Source organism: Sapajus apella, unplaced genomic scaffold (assembly GCF_009761245.1).
Source record: "Sapajus apella isolate SASKATOON/1434 unplaced genomic scaffold, GSC_monkey_1.0 scaffold26, whole genome shotgun sequence".
Classification (NCBI taxonomy): Eukaryota; Metazoa; Chordata; class Mammalia; order Primates; family Cebidae; genus Sapajus; species Sapajus apella.
The window spans coordinates 671,739-691,116 of record NW_022436966.1 but is presented as its reverse complement, the minus strand read 5'-3'; the positions used below and the strand labels follow the sequence as shown (position 1 = coordinate 691,116).

At 42.2% G+C, this 19,378-nt stretch overlaps 1 protein-coding gene across 8 annotated transcripts in view; it reads right to left on the bottom strand.

The window, feature by feature from the left end:
- The window catches only part of SFXN5 (sideroflexin 5), a 129,117-nt gene that overhangs the window by 61,464 nt on the left and 48,275 nt on the right, over positions 1-19,378 (bottom strand). For all 8 annotated transcript variants that reach the window (XM_032291734.1, XM_032291736.1, XM_032291735.1 and 5 more), the window contains one exon: positions 17,891-17,916. In XM_032291734.1, the coding sequence (XP_032147625.1) occupies positions 17,891-17,916 (26 nt within the window). The remainder of the gene's footprint in view (positions 1-17,890; positions 17,917-19,378) is intronic.

The following is a 19,378-nucleotide window of genomic DNA, read 5'->3' as shown; positions in this document are numbered from 1 at the left end:
GCATATGGGAAAAATGTGCACAACCATCCACATATTGACTTATTTATTATTCCTATAGATAAAATGGCTCTTTGGCAAGAATTTCTGTAAGGAACAAGTATAAACACTCAATAATATGGAGTAAATCAAATTCTAGACATCCCCAGCAGCATCAGTAAATCATGTTTTAAACATTAAAATGTTTTAAAACAGCGAACACACACACACACACAATCTATATTTATTGGCTCGTATTGGTTTGAATAAAATTACATAATATAAAGCTATTTCATAGCTCCAATGAGGAATTATGAGATTTTCTCCCCAGAATGAGGTCCCAACTTGATTTTTTTTTTCTTTGCAGTGGCAGCTCAGGGAACTAGAGTGGGAATCAGGGGAACTTGGGTCTTAGACTCAGCTCGGTCCTTGTGTGATCTCTGGCAGAGGATGATCTCCTTTGGGGCTCTAACTTTCTTACCTATGAAAGTGAAAGAATTGACCTCAGTTTAAAATTCTACTCCCAGATTTTAGGTAGTAGGTGTGAAATCAACAGAGACAGTTTCATTGTCTGTAATGGGATCCCATCTGCTAGGGAGTATCCCAGGAAACCATGGACCTCCTCCTATCTGGGGGCCCAGTTAGAAGCCAGACCAGAGGGAGGACGCCAAGCCTAGAAGAGGGGACAGGGACAGGGCGGGGGTTGGGTGAAGGGGAATGTGCTCGTATGTGTAGTGTATGCAGGTCTGACTGCCTCCTACCACTGGAGGAAGTTAATGAGGTTGTTCGCTATTTGGAGCCCAGCATGTCATCCCCTGATCTGGAATCTACTGAACATGGTATCTTATGGACTACACTGTCTTCTCCCCTGAATCACTACTTACCCCTGGAACTATGCTTAGACCACCATGAACGTCCTAAGACACATCCCAGTGGGACTCACTGCATTTAACAGATGACTGCTGTCCAGGACACTGCCCACAACACCACAGGGTTCCCTTTATAATCCTCTCGGGGGAAAGATTTTCCAGTCTCACGGTCAGAAACTGTGCATCTGAGTAACTGGTGTGCCTTGCAGACACTGGGCCATTTAACTGAGCCTCTCTGCACGATCAAGAAGTTCACGCCAGCTCTCTATGGCCATATCTGCCAAGTGTACAGACCCACACTGCTAGATTCTGTGCCCAAACCTCACTCTGGCTTCATTTTATCTTCCCTTTCCTAACCTTCCCTTTGTCTCATTTTCATCTTCACTTGATTTATCTTTAGTGGCATGCATTTTTAAAAGTGACATCAAGTCTTTTCCAGAACAAACTGGAGGTCTAAACTAAACTAGTAACCGGGCTATGTACCACTCACACACACACATACACACACACATTGGCCATAACTCTGTGACCAGCGAGCTTTTTACTTTGTTGGATAACCCCCATCTCCTATCCCAACCTCCTGCCCTAACATGGATGTTGGGTCCATGCTGGCACCCCTAACTCTTAAAAGTATCCGCATTCTTTCTTAAAGAGATGGACTGACTGATTGATTTTGCCAAGCATTTCACTTACCATAATCCTCATATTAACCTTGGGGGTCGAAGCAGAGATTACTTTTGATAATTTGCAAATGGGACAACTGAGGCTTAGAGAAATTCAGCAATCTGTCCATGGCTTCACTGCAAGCTAGAAAATCAGGTCTCCTGGTTCCTGGCTTGGGGGCCTTGACTGATTTTAGGGTGTTCCTTTTCCAGCTCATCCCCCTGAGCACAGAGAGAGAGGGGATCCAGTCAGCACTCCACATCCATTTATGGGGAGCTTCTTCTGTGTACCAGGTTATTTGCTGTTCCCAATGGAGAATGCCAGAGAAGAGGAATGAGTGCGCATGTGCGCGTGCACGTGCACACACACACACACACACACACTCCTTAACCACAATAAAATCAAAAACCAGACAAGAAAATGTAGGAGAACATCCTTTATAACACCTAGGCTTGAAAACGACAAGATGATTTAATGAAGTATTTGGGTGTGAGTAAAGTTGATAAATTTTAACATTCAAACAGGAGTTCAGGAAGGGAGGGATGAGTGTGTCCCGGCTATCTAATGAAGGCGGAGGTAGGAGTGAGTCGAGGGGGTGCAGACACAGGAGCAGGGACAGCTGAGACAGTGGAGAGACTGGTCTGACTGCAGAGGAGGTTTGGGAGCCCAGAAGAGAGTCTGGAGAGGCTGAGGTTAGAAGACAGGGAGCACTGAGCTGCACCGGCCAAACGGAGCCTTAGGGGGCCATGTGAGGCTGAGGCAGGGAAGCAGGGATCCTGCCCTCCAGGTCCTTACAGTCAGGCGGGGACCAAAAGCACGAGGATGCCAGCCCCATTCCCTATTAGGCAAAATGCAGCACCATCTGCACAATCCCAGGAGCAAGAGCAGATATTTTATAACTTCCTTTTTTCTTTTTAAGTCTAAATTAAAAATAAATGTTCCCTTCAGCTCTCAGATGTATATCTCTGGTGCAACCTGCCCACATTCTCTCCCGCTGCCCTTTCCAGAACATGGCAGGGGAAAGGAAGAAAGAGATGGATAGAGAGAGGGAGCCAGTCCACCCAGCTTCAATGCCAGTGGATTGCACCTCTTCCAAGAGGGAAACGATTCAGGCGTGGCCACGCAGACGGGTGGAGAGTGCCCAGAATGTGGCTGGTACCAAGGAAAGTGGAAGGAGAGGGAAACAGGAGCCAACAGCTAGGATTTCTAGCCCAGCCTCCACCCTATCTTCCTTCAGGACCTTGGCCAAATCGCACATCCTATCTCTGCTCCCATTTATAGTTCGTAACATGGCTGAAGTCCTCTCTGCTGCTCCAGCCCCCTGGCAGCTGAGCCCTCTGCACATCTGTCTGTACTTTTGCTGTTCCCCTTCCCCTTGGGTGTTCCACCATGGACCTAGTGATTAACGCTTAGGCTCTGGTCATCAAATGCTGGTGCCAGCATTTACCAGCTGTGTGACCACAGGCAAGTCACACAAGATCTTTGTGCCTGTTGCTTCACCTGTCAAGTGGAGGACAATCCTGGTACCTTTCAGGATGGTTATGAGGAAGTAAGGTGTGGAAGGAATTGGGCTCAGCGTGTGGCCTGCAGCAAGCGCTCCCTGCATGCCAGTTGCTAGTGTCATTCCTCTTCTCCCATGTAGTTCTTTCCTAGCCTTTGCTGGTTTCTTTCTGTGAGCTCTGCAGTCAGCATTACACCACTGAACATTGTCTCATCTCCATCTTGTCTTGGAACACAAGTCTTAACCCTCAGGGAACAGAGCTCCAGAAGGTAAAACTGGGGCTTTTCCCTGTTCTCCCGATGCCCCCCATGGCATTCAGGACAAAGCTGGGCCCACACCCAGGTATGGAAGAACACTGCTAGTCATTAAATAATTCTTGGCCAGGGAAAGATCTCTGCTGGACTGGGACAATCCACTCCTGACTCCATTTATTAAGTCCTAATTGCAGGCAGGTGGGGTGGGAAATTGAGTCTTTGGTCCAGATTATTTCCCACTCCCTGCATCCATACCCTTGCCACAGCCTCATCCCAGAAGGAATTTATTTCCCCACTTTTTGGCTCCAGTTGGCCATATGACTTGCTCTGGTCGATGGCATGTGGGAGGACGTGGCAGTGTGTCAGTTCTGAGCCCTGCCTCAGAGGCCTCATGCCTCCGGGGCATCTAACATTGCCACAAGAAGACATCCCTGACAAATCCCTGATCCAAGGAGGAGGAGAGACAGGAGGGCACAGTCCATCCCAGGTCAGGTCACCTTCAGCTGATCACAGTGAGATGCAGAACTGCTTCAGTCAAGCTTCGTCTAGACCAGCAAACCCCAGTCAACCGCAGATCCCTAAGAATGAATGCTCACGGGGCCAGGCACAGTGACTCACACCTGCAATCCCAGCACTTTGGGAGTCCGAGGCAGGAGGATGACCTGAGGTCAGGAGTTCGAGACCAGCCGGGCCAACATGGCGAAACCCCATCTATAGTAAAAATGTGAAAAATAGTTGAGGGTGGTGGCAGACGACTGTAATCCTAGCTATTTGGGAGGCTGAGGCACAAGAATTGCTTAAACCCAGGAGGTGGAGGTTGCAGTAAGCCGAGATTGCACCACTGCACTCTACCCTGGGCAAAGGAGCCCACAGAGCGAGGCTGTCTCAAAAAAAAAAATGAATCAATGAATGCTCACGGATGCCACTGAAGTGTTGTGGACGTTTTCTACACCACACTGTGGTAGCAAGAGCTAGCTAATACATGGCTTACTACATATGAAGAGTGACTATACTGTCCTTTTTAATCCAAAATTCTGTACCATTATGAATATGCCTTGAATTAAGTCTTCACTAGGGATGCTGGTTCCTAATTAGCCTTGCTTATCAAACTCACCCAACCTAGGGGCCATCAGCCCAACTCTGGGGCTGCCTCGACAGGCCCAGGAAGAGGGGCAGTTTGTGCTTGAGCCTTGTCTCCAGACAGAGTAAGGAATGGGGCCAATGGCACCCATATGGTAACTTGCTACAAGAAAAATCACATCTTCACTTTGGACCTCCTCCTTCAGAGTATTCTAACTGCTGCAGAAAGATCAGGTCTCAATCTGGGAGAGAGGCACCCCCAAATATCTCAATCTGCTTGAACAGAAGTGGGACATGAACAGCTGAAGATAAAGGTAGGAAGGGTAAGGCCACTGCCACAGTTCTGCGTTCCATGATATCAGGACTCAGAACGGAGCAAGCCCCCACCCTCTTGGCCACCTCCCATACAAAACTGACTCAAACTACAGGAGAAGGGTTTTTGTTTTGTTTTGTTTTTTGTTTTTTTTAAAGCATCGGAAATCTGGAGAGGAAATGGGGTATGCGTCAAAACAATTGGGCGGTAAAACTGAAGCCAGGGGTACAGAACTGTCTCGTTCACCAAAATAATGGTGGAAATAAACCCTCTCACCCTTCACCCCACCTCCACTTGGTTAATCCCTCCTTCCTTGTCCTTCAGGTTTTAGCTTAGGCATCACTTCCTCCAGGAAGTCTCCTCTGACTCTCACAGTGAGGTTAGGTCCATCACCCTCCCCGGCACCCTGCGTGCCTTCTCTGCACCATTCATCTCAGCAGGAAAAAGCTGTGGAAAGTCTGTCTGTCTCGAGAGCTTCCATAAGCTTCAGGGAAATGAGGCCCCTCAACGCTGCCTCCTCGCATACTCAGGAGCCCTCACAGGTAGAGCAAGTATCTTTACATCTCATCCCTTTCTGCCACACTGACTCGCTCAACTCCAAAATGTTCCTCTTTGTCATTGATAGACCCACCATGGGTCCCAGTACCCCAATACCCAACAGGTGTCCTATTTTTTCTTTCTACTTTGTCTCCATCTTCTGATTTATGTGGCTAATGATCTGAAAGTTACACTTCAGTGTATCGTTGCTACTTAAAGGATGCCAGCCAGTTAAAGAAGATCTCTCTGTCAAATGAACGTTCACCCCATATCAATCAGTTGATTCTAACGTCAGTGGAGAGACACCTCCTGTGTGGTGAGCTAGGTCAACGTGGCTGGGGTCCGGTAATGCTAGAGGAAGGCCAGGGAGAACACTGGGACTGGGATTTAAATGTGCAAAAAAAAAGAAGAGGAGGGATAAGGAGGCTTGGGAGATGTCAGGAGGGCCCTGGGACATGCCAAGTCCTAACATAAAGTGAACCCTTTGTGGTCTACCCTACCCCTGGAGATGAAGTGACCTACACCAGCACCTACTGATACCTGGCGTCTCTAAGTCCAAGTGATCATTGTGTGTTAAAATGAAGGAGTGCAAAGTACAAAGTCCAAGCTCTTAACGTCTCAAGACAGAAATTGGATTTAGACTTAACCTAAGGCCACCAGACCCAATGACTAGGTGTTCACAGTCCGTCCTCCTCAGCACTCTGGGCTGGAAATAGTTCCTGAGTTCTGAGAGTTCCAGATATGACAGGGGAGGGGAAGGGTGGGAAGCAGCACTGTGGGGAGCTCAGGGCTGAGAGAGGCGCAAATGCTCTCTGGGAGAGCCCCGGGCCCATGAGGGAAACCCAGGCCCTGGCATCCGAGGCATTCCACAGCAGCCAAGGGAAGAGGGCACAGGAGCAGTGGAGAAATGGAGACGGCGGGCAGGATGAGGCCAGACCATCAGGGCCAAGCCTAGTTCTGCTTCTTCCCAGCCACGTGCAAGGAAGTGGCAGTGCAGCGCTTAGGGGAAACCTGGGAAGGGAGAGGCCGTGTATAAGAAGCGACCATGCTGGCAGGGTTTTTCTGGAAAGATACCTGCAGAAAGGGAGCGATGAACCACAGAGCCTCAGGGACAGCCTTGGTGCACCGGCTTAGCTGCGGTGCTTATGTATAAATTGGGATCTCTTTGCCACACACCGAAGGGGGGAAAAGTTCCCATCTTCAAATGTTAAGCTTAAAATAAGACACTACATGGTTGCCAGTGGATCTGTGAAATCTGCTGACTAAACTGGCACCAGCCTCTGGGAGAAAACCAGCTTGTTTCTCCTGAGCACCGGGGGCCGAGCAGAGTAGGGTGAGGTGACTCCCGGGCACAGTGGGAACAGCATCAGGGTCAAGTTGGGGATGTTCACCTGGGCAGAAGGCAACTTGACTGTGGTTTCCAGAAGCTTCTCAGTTGAGGCACCTGCCAGCCTTACTCGCCCCTTCCCTTCATCACTCAGGGACCCAGTTCCTAGCACATTCGCTGGCACCCTCGTTTCTATTTTGGTAAGCATTTTTAGTGGCTTCTGCATGCGTATATTTTCTTACCCACTCCATCAGACCAGGGGCTTTCCTAAGGTGTGGACTGGAACCTTCACTCCCCTTCAGACCAGGCATTTGCTGAAATGTTCCGTGCTACCAGGTGACAGCAGGGCCTTGGAGGAGCTGATGGGCTACAGAAGTGCTGGAGCAGCCAGCATGCTCCTTCCACACAAGGCGAGGCAGTGGCCTGGGGGTGGGAAGGAGTGGGGATGGACCATGTTGCTTGTCTACGTGAAAGTGCCAAGGTGGAAGGCCACAAGTTCTCCAAATCCAATGGCTCCTCTGGAGACCCAGCCTCTGGCTCAGCTGTTCTGAACCTCAGAATACAGATATCTGGGCCTAGGAAGTGGGAACAGGTGAGCCCTGTCATTTCTGGCTGCCTCGGAGGGCTGCTGGGAGGTATCCCAGGGCATGCTGCCCATTTCACCTCCAACAAGTATTCACACAGGATCTTGGGGGTCAGGGCATCCTCTTCTTATACCATACATGTTTATTCACAGAGGGATGTTTGCTCCAGGCTGGGAGAGGATCGGTCCTGACAGGACATTCACAGCATCTGCTTCAGTAATGAACCCCTAAATGGCATGGGAGTGGATCAGCATCCACGTCCGCCTCCTGCCTATAGGGCCATAGGGACCCTGTGATGATGGGCCTTTCTTGGGTAGGGTAAGGAGAGAGTAGAAACGCCTCAGTAACCCCTTGTGAACTGAAGGCAGTGCTGGCATCTACTGGGTTAGCCAGTTCTTCCCACTTGATGGCAGCTGGTAATTGTGTAAGGGTCCATTTGGCTTCTCAGGGAAAAATGGGCCCCACATTCAACTGTTGCCATTTCAAATACCCAGTTCTCCAGTTTGACAAAGAGATGATATTACCAAATTGTGTATCTTTTAAAGTGTTAATGGAAAATTTATAAAAGTTATTATGCCATTTTAAAGTGTTAATGGAAAATTTATAAAAGTTATTATGCCATTCTTGTTTGCCTACCTATCAACCATTCTTCCCTTCTTTCTTACTAATAGACTCCTTATAAAATTGGGGAATCAACTATATACCCAGCTAAATTCTAAATAAAATGTAAGCAGAACTGTTACATGGAAATTCCAAAAAGCCTCCTTTTTAAAGACAGTCTGTATCTTAAAGATAAATGTAACTCAGTTGAGAGACACAGTCTACTATTCTTCTTTTCTTTCTCCTCTCTGGAATGTGATTGTGATGGCTGGAACTCCAGCAGCCATCTTGGGCTACGGGGGTGACTTTTTACAACAGAAGCCAGTACCTTACAATAGACAACCATGACATTGTGAGGATCCTGCCTATCTCCAAACTTCTTTGAAGTAAGAGAGAAATAAACTATTTTGTTTAAACCACTGTTATTTTGGACTTTGTTACATGCAGATGATCCTGATCCTAACTGACATATTCAGATACCATGCTACAAAGAAAACCACAATAAATCCAAAATGGCAAAATTGTAGAGGTCACTCTCTGAAAATAAGCTAGAAAATAACAAAAGAATACATTTTTTAAAACCCAACCACTTAGAATTTAAAATGTGTTCTTCTAATTGACTAAAGAAGATTTGAAATTATAATTTCAAGCTTATTTAGAAAATAACAACATAAGATCACTATATATGAAAACATATCAGATATAACCATGTTTTAGATATATTCAGAGGCAAATTCACAGCACTAAACACTTTCATTAAAAGGAAAATAAATAAACTAAACATTCAAGGCAAAAAGTAAGAAAACCAACCACAAACAAAGAAAGGAGGAAAAACAGGATATTATTTTTAAAAAGCATAAATGAATAATTAAAATATAGAATTGATAAGTATATCCAAGAGCTGATTCTAAGACATAGCTTTCAGAAATCTATTTTATTTTGTCTTAATTTATGTATTTATTTTGAGACAGGGTCTCACTCTGCCACCCAGGCTGAAGTGCAGTGGCACAATCAAAACTCTCTGAGGCCTCAAACTCCTGGACTCAAGTGATCCTCCCACCTCAGCCTCCCAAGCAACCAGGACCACAGGTGCAAACCAACATGCATAGCTAATGTTTTAACTTTTTGGTAGAAATGGGATCTCCCTATGTTGTCCAGACTGGTCTCAAACTCCTGGACTCAAGTAATCCTCACACCTTGGCCTCCCAAAGTACAGGGATTACAGGTGTGAGCCACCACTCCTGGCCTCAGTTATTTTAATAAAGGAGATAGAGGTGAGGAGTGGAAAAAGACTCAAAATCAATCAAAAGATAGATCACTATATTTAAAGACTTCAATATTTAAAACTTTTCTATAACAAAGACACCAGAGAATAAGGGATAAGCAGCTGGAGAAGAGACTTGCCATATATATAATCCAAAGGATGAATGTCCAGGATATATAAAGAGCTCTTACAAATCAACTAGAAAAATATGGCCCATGGAAGAATGGACAAAGAATGTGAACACGCAATTCAGAGAAGAGGGAATACAAATAGCCAATAAATAGATTTTAAAAGCACCAAAATCTTTTCGGTGTTTATGGAAATAAAAATTAAAACCATATGAGAATCTACCCATCAGATTGGCAAAAATGTTAAAAAGATGAATGAATACTAGTGTTACAAATGCATGGGGAAATATAGTCTTTCCGAAGGGAAATTGAGCCATATCTGTTAAAGATGTAAATGTGCGTAACTTTTTAGGCAGCAAATTCACTTTCTGGAAGTGCCCTTGAGAAACCCTTATCCTTGTGCAAAAATGGCTTTACATAGGTTTTTCACAGCACAATTGTTCCCAATAGCAAATAATCAGAAAGAACCTCAGCCCATCACACTGGAGGGGAAGATGCCACTCGGCAGAGAAAACAAACAAATGAACAAATAAATGAAGCCAGTCGGTATGGAGGCAAACTGCTAAGTGTCATAAGTTAACCATAGGTAAATAAGTATACTGTTATATTTTTAATGGAAAAATCCACAAAACAAAAAAAAACTTTAAATGATGACTTATATGTATGCAGATATCTAGAAAATGCCTAGAGATACACATTAAACTTCTTACAGAGGTGACTCTGGGCAGAGATTTGGGGTTGAGGAGCATCACAAAGACCTTTATTTTTGTTTGTATTGTTTAAATTCTGAGCTGAGAGAACATTCATGTATTACTTGTGTAACTTTTAAAACATTCTTGGTGGTAATTTTGAATCCCAAAGAACACATTCATGTATTACTTGTATAATTTTATAAAATATACAGAGAAGATTTTTTTTTTAAATCCTGGGAGATATTTCTGAACTCCAAAGATAAAGAGAAAAAATACCAAACTATTCCAGGGGAAGGGGGGAAGTTTACCTAGAAAGGAAAAGAAAATCAGGCCAACTATTGTTCATGTATGAAAGGGAAAAAAATATCTCCAGATATGCAAAGATTCAGAAAGGCATATTGCCCATATACTCTGAAGATTGTTCAAAAACGTATTCTAGCCAAACAACACATAGACACACACAGCCTAAATAATTGTAAAGTATAATACAGGTGTTAAGAAAGGCTTTATAAATCTGATGACATTCCAAATGATTTCCAAAAACTTGGCAGGTGTATGGAGGTAAAATAATCAAGTAGAGAGCAGAGGGAAATTACATGCTAAAAGTCTCTTCCTATATAGGTAGGGTTGGGGAAGTCATATTTATTATTTGATTCTTGATTATAAAGTATATATAATGCAACCTCTCTGTACTACAAAATATTACAGATGAATGGTAAGTAGAGAAAATTAGAATGTTCCCCTTCCACACTAAAGAAACTAAAAGATCTATCCTCCAGTATAAATCAGGAAAAGAAGTGGAAACAGTTAATAAAAGCTAACGACAACAACAAAACCCATTTGACAGCTGGGATATGCAGTCATAATTATCAGTGGCAGAATAAATACAAATAGGTTCCATTTCTCATTAAAATTAAAGGCAGTGTTTCTCAAACTGGGTTAAATGTAAGTAGCCTTTTTATGCAGCAAAAGTAGAATTTAGCTATATTTTGTCCAAAAGAGATGTGTAATACAAAATGGCACAGAAATTAAATGACTTTGACACAAATGTATAGGCAATGATATGGAATGCAAGTCAATTAAGCAAAAAAGGAATAAAAATATTAATATAAGTAAAATTCAAGGCAAGAATAATCAATGAAACAGGGATATTTCGTGTGCGTGTATTTGTGTGTGTGTGTGTGTGTGTGTGTGTGTCTGTTTGAGAAACAGAGATGATATCAAGAAGACAAACTGTCTGAACACATCAAACACCATTGCATTGAAATCTATACAATAACAACAGCAAGAAATGCAAAGAAATGAAACACACACACGAACATACACACAATTATGGTGGGAAATTTATAAACCTTTCTCAGAATATTTCAGAACAATGTAGTAGTTTCAGGGCAACGACATAAAAATAGAGATGTGAATAATACCTCTCTCGATATATTTATATATTTTTAAATATATGTATAAAATGAAATATTTCAAGGATACAGAAAAGTCTAGAGGATAACGAGCATCCATATATGTCCAATCTTATTTCGTCAATTTTTTGTGAAGATGTTTTTAAAAGATGAAACACTATAAATACAAATGAAGCACCCCCTGTTCTGCTAAATTTCATTGCGTTCTCCCTCCCCAGAGGTAAACAGTATCACGAAGCCTGGTGCTTATTGTTCCCATGAATGTTTTTAAGGATGCATTAAAAATGTACTCATAAACTATATATAATATTGCTTTGCATATTTTTTAACGTTATATAAATGACAGAGAGCATTACTACTCTGCTACTATTTTTTCATTCAACATTGTTTTTGAGACTTATCCATATTCATAAATGTCGCCCTTGCTCATTGTTTTCTTTCCTGTGTTAAGTATTCCACTGCGTGACTAAGCCACGACTGATTCATTTCTTGTTGATGGAATTTCAGCGGTTTCCAATTTTTTGCTATCATAAACATTGCTGCAAATATTTTCTTTTCATATTTAAATGTCCTTTTGTGTATAAGGTGATGTAAAGACTTTCTTTCTTTTCCAGATAGGTAGCCAGCTGTCTCAGCACCATATAATACTATTAAATGGTTTGTCCTTTTTCTCCACTGATTTGTAACGCCACCTTAGTCAAATTTTAAGTTTCCATGTGGCATGTCTCCAAGTTCTCTGTTCTGTTCCACGGACATATTTGCTTATCCCTGTACCATAACCAAGTTGTCTTATAATATTTGGTAGGGTGAGTCCTCTCCCACTACCGTATTCTTGTCTTGGCTATTCTTATCCCTTAGCTTGTATTCATAAAATTTTTCATAGCAACTTGTGAAGTTCCATGACAAATCCTGCTGAGAATATGACCGAAATTACATTGAATATAGATTTTAATTTGAAGAAAACAAAATGATATAGCTCTCCATTTATTTAGATCTCCAATGTTCTTCAATAAAGTTGTAAAAGTTGCAATACAAAGGTCTTAAATAGTGTTTAATTTATTTTTATATCCCTTATTGTCTAAAATACTATTGTAAATGACAGCTTTTATAAAAATCATATTCTAGATGTTTGTTTTAGGTTTACAGGCATACAAAATTTTTTGTATACTTGTCTTACATCCAGAAATCTTTTTAAGTAGTTCCAAAAATTTGTCTATTCTCATAAACGTTTTTGTTTCTTTCTTTCCAACTCTAATACCAGTTGTTTATTTTTTCATGTCTTACTGCACTTGCTAGTCTTCCAGGAAAATGTTAGATAGAAGCAACATTATCAAGCATTCTTAACCTGTCCAAGGCATTAAGAATTTACCTCTGTTTCATCTTGAAGACAGGGGCTTGCTATGGTTGGTTTAAATATTTTTTTATAGACAGTATCAAGTTAAGAAAGTTCCTTATAAACCTAATCTGTTCTGTTTTTATCATAATAATTATTACTGTAAATTGAGTTATATTTTATTTTATCAAATGCTTTTTCTGTATCTACTGGGAAAACTATGTTTCTCCTTCAGTTTCTTAGTGTGATGAACTATATTAATACATTCTCTAATGTTATCACATTTGGTAAAAGGCATTTCATCATGATGTACTTTGATGTATTGCTGGACTCAGTTTGCTATTACTTTATTTCGTAAGTTTTGCATGTAATTTCATAAGTGATATTGGCTTATACTTTTTCTTTCTTATACTTACTTTGGTATGGGTCTCAAAGTGCCTCATAAATGAACTGGGAAGATTTCCTTTTTTTCCTCTCCCTTTTTTGTTTTTTCCAAAAGAGACAAGGTCTTGCTATGTTACCCAGGCCAGTCTCGAACTCCTGGGCTCAAACAATCCCCCTGCCTTGGCTTTCCAAAGTGCTGGGATTAGAGGCATGAGCCACCACACCTGGTACTTTTTTCTCTTTTAAAAGCTTTATAAAATGGAGTTAAGCTATTCCTTTGGCTGCAGTCACCTAGAAGATCAGAGCCCGGTGATAATTTTTGGTTTGTTTCTTCTTTGGTGCAAATATTTTAAACTGCAAATTAAATTTCCTTCTATTTATAGGTCTATTCAGATTTTAAGGCCAGATGTAATGGCTTATGCCTGTAATCCCAACACTTTGGGAGGCTGAGGCAGGAGGGATCACTTGAGTCCAGGAATTTGAGGCTGCAGTGAGCCATGATTGTTGAGACAGAGTGATATCCTGTCTCTAAAAAAGAAAACAAAGATTCTATATTTTGTCTTTCTAGGCAGTTTTGGTAAGCTATATTTTCCCAGAAATGTTTTCATTTATTCTAAGTCTTTAAAGGTATTGCCTTAGGTTGTTCAATGCATTCTGATCTTTTAATCTGCTACTGCATCTATAATTATTGTACTTCTTATTGCTAATACTGTTTATTTGTATCTTCTCTCTTTTGTCTTGATCAATCTTGCTGGAAATGTCTATTTAATAGTCCTTCCATAGAACCTAGGAATTCAGCCTCAAGATATATTCCAACAATATCACACGATTATCATTTTGACATTATTCATGATGGCAAAGCATTACAAATAATCTAATGTAAGAAATTAAATAAATCATGGTACTTCCACTTAATAGAATACTATATAGCTGTAAAAAATAATAATGAGGACGAGATCTATAAATTGATATAGAGTGATTTTCAAGATATATCAAATGGAAGAGCTGGCACAGTGGCTCACACCTATAATCCCAACACTTTGGGAGGCCAAGGCGAGTGGATCACTTAAGGCGAGGAGTTCAAGACCAGCCTGGCCAACATGGCAAAATCCCATTTCTACTAGAAATATAAAAATTAGCTGGGCGTAGAGGTGCATGCCTGTAATCCCAGCTATTCAGGAGGCTGAGGCAGGAGAATCGCTTGAACCTGGGAAGGCAGAGGCTGCACTGAGCCAAGATCATGTCACTGCACTCTAGCCTGGGTGACAGAGACAGTGAGACTCTGTCTCAAAAAAGAAAAGAAAAGAAACATAAATGAAGTAAAAAAAAAACATTGTGCAAAAGGGTATACAGATGTTCCTCAACTTATGATGTGGTTACGGCTGCTAAGCCATCATAAATTGAACATATCGTAAGTTGAAAAGGGGCATTTTGTTGACATGATGGGATACGGAACACAGAATGCAATATTCAAAAAAACACTGGCAACACTGTACATTGCAGTAGGGGTTGTTTACCCTGTGATCACATGGCTGACTGGGAGCTGCGGTTCCTGCCACTGCCCAGCGTGGTCAAAGTATCATGTCACATATCTCTAGCGCAGGAAAGGATCAAAATTCAAAATTGCAAGCACAGTTTCCACTGAATGTATATTGCTGTCACATATCATAAAGTCAAATAACTGTAAGTTGAACTATCGTTAAGTCAGACACATCTGTATACAGTATACTACTCTTTATATAAGAAAAAAAGGGGAAAGCAGATATTTGTATCTGTTTATTCTTATGGAAAAAAAATCAGGAGAAGTTGTTTACCTACAGAGGATGGGTGAGAAGGAGGTAGAAGGGATAGGGAGTGGAACTTTTATGAGTATATCTTTTTAAACAGCTTTAACTTTTAAACTATTCCTATCTTTTAAATATCAAAAAATAAATTAATAAAAATGGGGAAACAACTAAAATGGAATGCCAATAGAAATCAGTTAAACCTAACTGTATATCAAATAGATAACACAAACACATAAGAAAAAAAATAATTCAAGTAACTTTTGAACATGGTTCTCTGACTGTGTACTCTCAATAGGATGCTTTCTAAGGACAAAAAGAACTTCAAAGAAACCTTAGGCTTTAGTTAATATGTATTTTTTTTTTTTTTTTTTGAGTCGGAGTTTCGCTCTTGTTACCCAGGCTGGAGTGCAATGGCGCAATCTCGGCTCACCGCAACCTCCGCCTCCTGGGTTCAGGCAATTCTCCTGCCTCAGCCTCCTGAGTAGCTGGGATTACAGGCATGCGCCACCATGCCCAGCTAATTTTTTTGTATTTTTAGTAGAGACGGGGTTTCGCCATTTTGACCAGGATGGTCTCGATCTCTTGATCTCGTGATCCACCCGCCTCGGCCTCCCAAAGTGCTGGGATTACAGGCGTGAGCCACCATGCCCGGCCCGTTAATATGTATGTTGAGAGCGGTATTGGTGTAGCAATTCTGAAAACTCTTATCTGTATGTGTAAGATTTAGCAAGTGAGTAAAAATATTGTTAGATTCTCATTTGGGGAGAAGGGAGATTCAAATATGAAATGGGAGAACAAATGAACACTGAGATGTCTGATGGGAATTAGAGGTATCAGTATAAACTCATGAATTTTTAAAAGCTGTATCTCTTAGCTCTAAGAATGCTAGAAGCAATGACACTCAGGTAACAATGAGTACACTTAGCATCAAGATCTTGGTTTCTAAGTATCATTTCCCTCTAAAAGGAAATAGGGCTCCTTGGAGAAATCAATTATTCTACGATGGGGGCAAAGAAAGTACTGTACAGACAAATCTGTAATCTCAGTACTTCAGGAAGCTGAGGTGGGAAGATGCTTTCTCTCAGGAGTTCAAGACAAGGCTGGGCAACATAATGAGACTCCATCTCTACAAAAAAACTTTGAGAAGTTAGCTGGGCATTGTGGCACATGCCTGTAGTCCTAGCTACTTGGGAGGCTGAGGCAAGAGGATCACTTGAGCCCAGGAGTTTGAGGCTTCAGTGAGCCATGATCCTGCCACTACACTCCAGCCTGGGTGACAGAGTGAGACAAAATAAAAGAAAAAAAACAGCTGGGCGTGGTGGCTCACGCTTGTAATCCAAGCACTTTGGAGGCCAAGGCGGGGGAACCACCTGAGGGGGGAAATAAAAGAAAACTAACACAAACGGAAAAAAACCCCCAAAAAAAAAAAAAAAAAAAAAAGAAAAGAAAAGAAAAAAGAACAAAAAAGGAAGGAAGACAGAGAAGGAGGGAGGGAAGGAGGGAGGGAAAGAGAGGAAAGAAAAGAGGGGAAGGGGAGGGGAAAGGGAAGGGGAGGGGAAAGAGAAGGGGAGGGGAAAGAAAAGATGAACCTAGAATATCCTGTTGTGTCAGGGAGTACTGAAGCTCTCAAAGACTAAGGGGACATGTCAAATAGAGAAACTAATTTAAGGTTGGGTCAAAAGTGGCCCAATTTGCATATCAAAATAAATAATGACAGGAGTAAATTTTTAACTACTGAATAAAAAAAACACACAAAGACGGTATTAACAGTATCTAAATACTGATAGTTTCAAGAAAACATTAAAGGAAGAGGCAGAAGGGAAACTCAAGAGGATGCCAACTATTGTTAACATAGAAGGAATAATATCTATGATAGTTATAGAAAAATTTGAGACTAGGCAAACATTCTGTTCTCAATTAGTTCTTTACCCAGTAGTTTTAACATCTGTTGGTCATTTTTGTCTGTTTCCAGTTTTAGACTAATGTGAAAAATGCTACTATAAACATTCAAATACAGATCTGTGTGCAGACAAACATATTCATTTACCTTAGATAAATACCTAAAAGTAGGGTTATCTGGTCATATTGTAAGTGCATTTTTAGCATTGTAAGAAACTGCAATACAATTTACACACCACCTGCTCCAACCCAGATCCATTCTCAGATCACACATTGCATTTATTATAGTTGTTGCCTGTTTTAATTTAGCCTCCTAGGTTTATATCAAAGAGGAATTAGGGCATATATCCACTAAAAGACATGTTCAAGCATGTTCAAAACAGCACTATTTGTTGTAAACCCAAAACTAGAAAAACCCAATGTTCACCAACAGTAGTATAAAGAAATTCTGAATTTTTATGGCAATGGAATATTATATAGCAATGAAAAAAGAACAAACATTACAGATAACAATATGAACAAATCTCAAAATATGGAGTAAAAGCAGCCAGACACAAAAAAGCACACACTGATGATTTCATTTACATAAAGTTCAATAACAAGCAAAACTAAAATACAAAAGTCAGAAAAGTGATTTCCTATGGGGGTGGTGATTGGGAAGGACACATGTGAGCTTTCTGAGATGCTGATGAAGTTCTGAATCTTTAAGTGAGCTGGCTGAAGTAGCTCAGTTGGGAGGATACCAGACTGATTCCTTATCTAAATGATGTTTACTGGATATGCTTGCTTTTTGAAAATGTACATAAATTTGTACATTTATGATGAATGCACCTTTCTGTATGTTTTATTCCAATAAAAATAAAGAGTAAACATAATCCTGATTCTAAAACTGAACAAAAGAAAATGCTGAAAATTCTTTCTGAATTAATTTTAAACTTAGATTTTTCAGAAGGCATGCTTCCACTCCTACTTCCCAGGTTCTTTGAGAAAACTTCTCTATGACTAGCAGGTGCTAATGACAACACTGGGGACAGAAAACGTGCAGGGAAGAAGGCAATTTCTACTCCACACTGGATTTAAGTCATCAGGCTTTTTATGAAAAGAGGTTTGCCGAACAGCATCGAGAGACACGGTAAGAAATACGTATTATTTTATTTGGTAATTTCCCTCCAGGAATTGATTTATCCTGAATCAACAACTCAATCAAGTATCTGTGAGCAATAATGTAACATTAGACATTTAAAATAATTTTTTAAAAGGGAATCCTTTGAAGGTAATACTTACAATTGGCGTCCCAAAAGGAATGTAACCTGTGAACAAGAAGAAAAGGGTCAGGCCTTAAAATCCACCCGAATCTCACCTGAGATACCCAGGAGCTTCCAGGTTAGGTCTGAGGCCGTCAATGGTCCTGACAAAGGGGCTCAGGTCAGTTAGGCGGGAGGCATCTCCAATCTCACAGATCCTTTCCCAGCTCAGCCCTCGCTGGGGCAGAGGGGTCCCTGTGTCCCCAGCCTCCTCTTCTCTGATGTTTTTGGCCAGGCAGCTTTCACTCTCCACTGGAACCCAGAGGCCTGTTCCTGCAGGCAGGGCTGCCGCTGCCTCGGGCACCACCACTCCACATGTGGTGATCCTCCCACGATTTCCTGCGAGGCATGACACCCCTGCGCACACTCACTACATGAAGCTGAACATCCTCCAAGGACCCCGGAATGTTTTCCTTCTTCCCTCAGCTTGTCTTTCTAACACAGGCTCTTACTTCCCCAGCATCATGGCCATTTCTGGAAAGAAAATTCCCTCCCTATCTGAGCCATGCACCTCTAAGTGCCAAAGCTTCTTAAATCTGTGGCATCCCCAGTGGCTCAGTAGGGAGCAAGGGTGAAGTGCAGCCAGGCCCTGGGTACGGCCTCCTCACTGCTCTCAGCCCCCAAGCAAGGCTCCCTCCACAGCCCCAACTGCTGTCAGTGGACAGCCTCCTGTCCCCAACCTCTAACCATGGCAGCCGGTGAGCAGTGGCTGGACAGCGGGATCAGGCTTATCTGACTTACATCTCAAGTGAAGCCTTGCATCCTGAGTGTGCATAATCATGCACACACATGAGCCATCGCTGTCCTACTCACTGCTCTCTGGGGAGAGAACCAGAGTTTGACTGGGGCCTCAGAGGAATGCCATGACTCAAAAAGGTCAGGAATTACAAGTGAAGCCAGGCTCAAGGTTAGAGCCTGCTATGCCGGGTACAGGGACTGGGAGCGTCTACAACCACAACTATAAGATGCTCAGAGCCCTTCCTGGCACTTTGGGAAACCAAAGCAGACAGATCATTTGAGGTCGGGAGTTCAAGACCAGCCTGGCCAACATGGTGAAAACCCGTCTCTACTAAAAAATACAAAAATTAGCTGGGCATGGTGGTGTGTGCCTACAGTCCCAGCTACTCAGGAGGCTGAGGCATTGCTTGAATCTGGGCAGTGGAGGCTGCAATGAGCAGAGATCACGCCACTGCACTCCAGCCTGGGCAACAGAGTGAGACTCTGTCTCAAATATAAAGAAAAAAAAAATGCTCAGAGCCTTAGAGTTCTGACATGACAAAGCAAGGGGGTCACAGGGCACTCACTGCCCCAGTTTACACAATAACATCACATGTCCATCCAGTCCCTGGTTGTTTATTTTCTTGCCCACAATGAGGTCAGGCTCTCTGGGGGTGGGGAGCCTGACTGACATTTGACTAAGACTGCCTTTCTCCAGCCCCCTGAGGCCTTCCCAAGGCAGCAGCAGCAG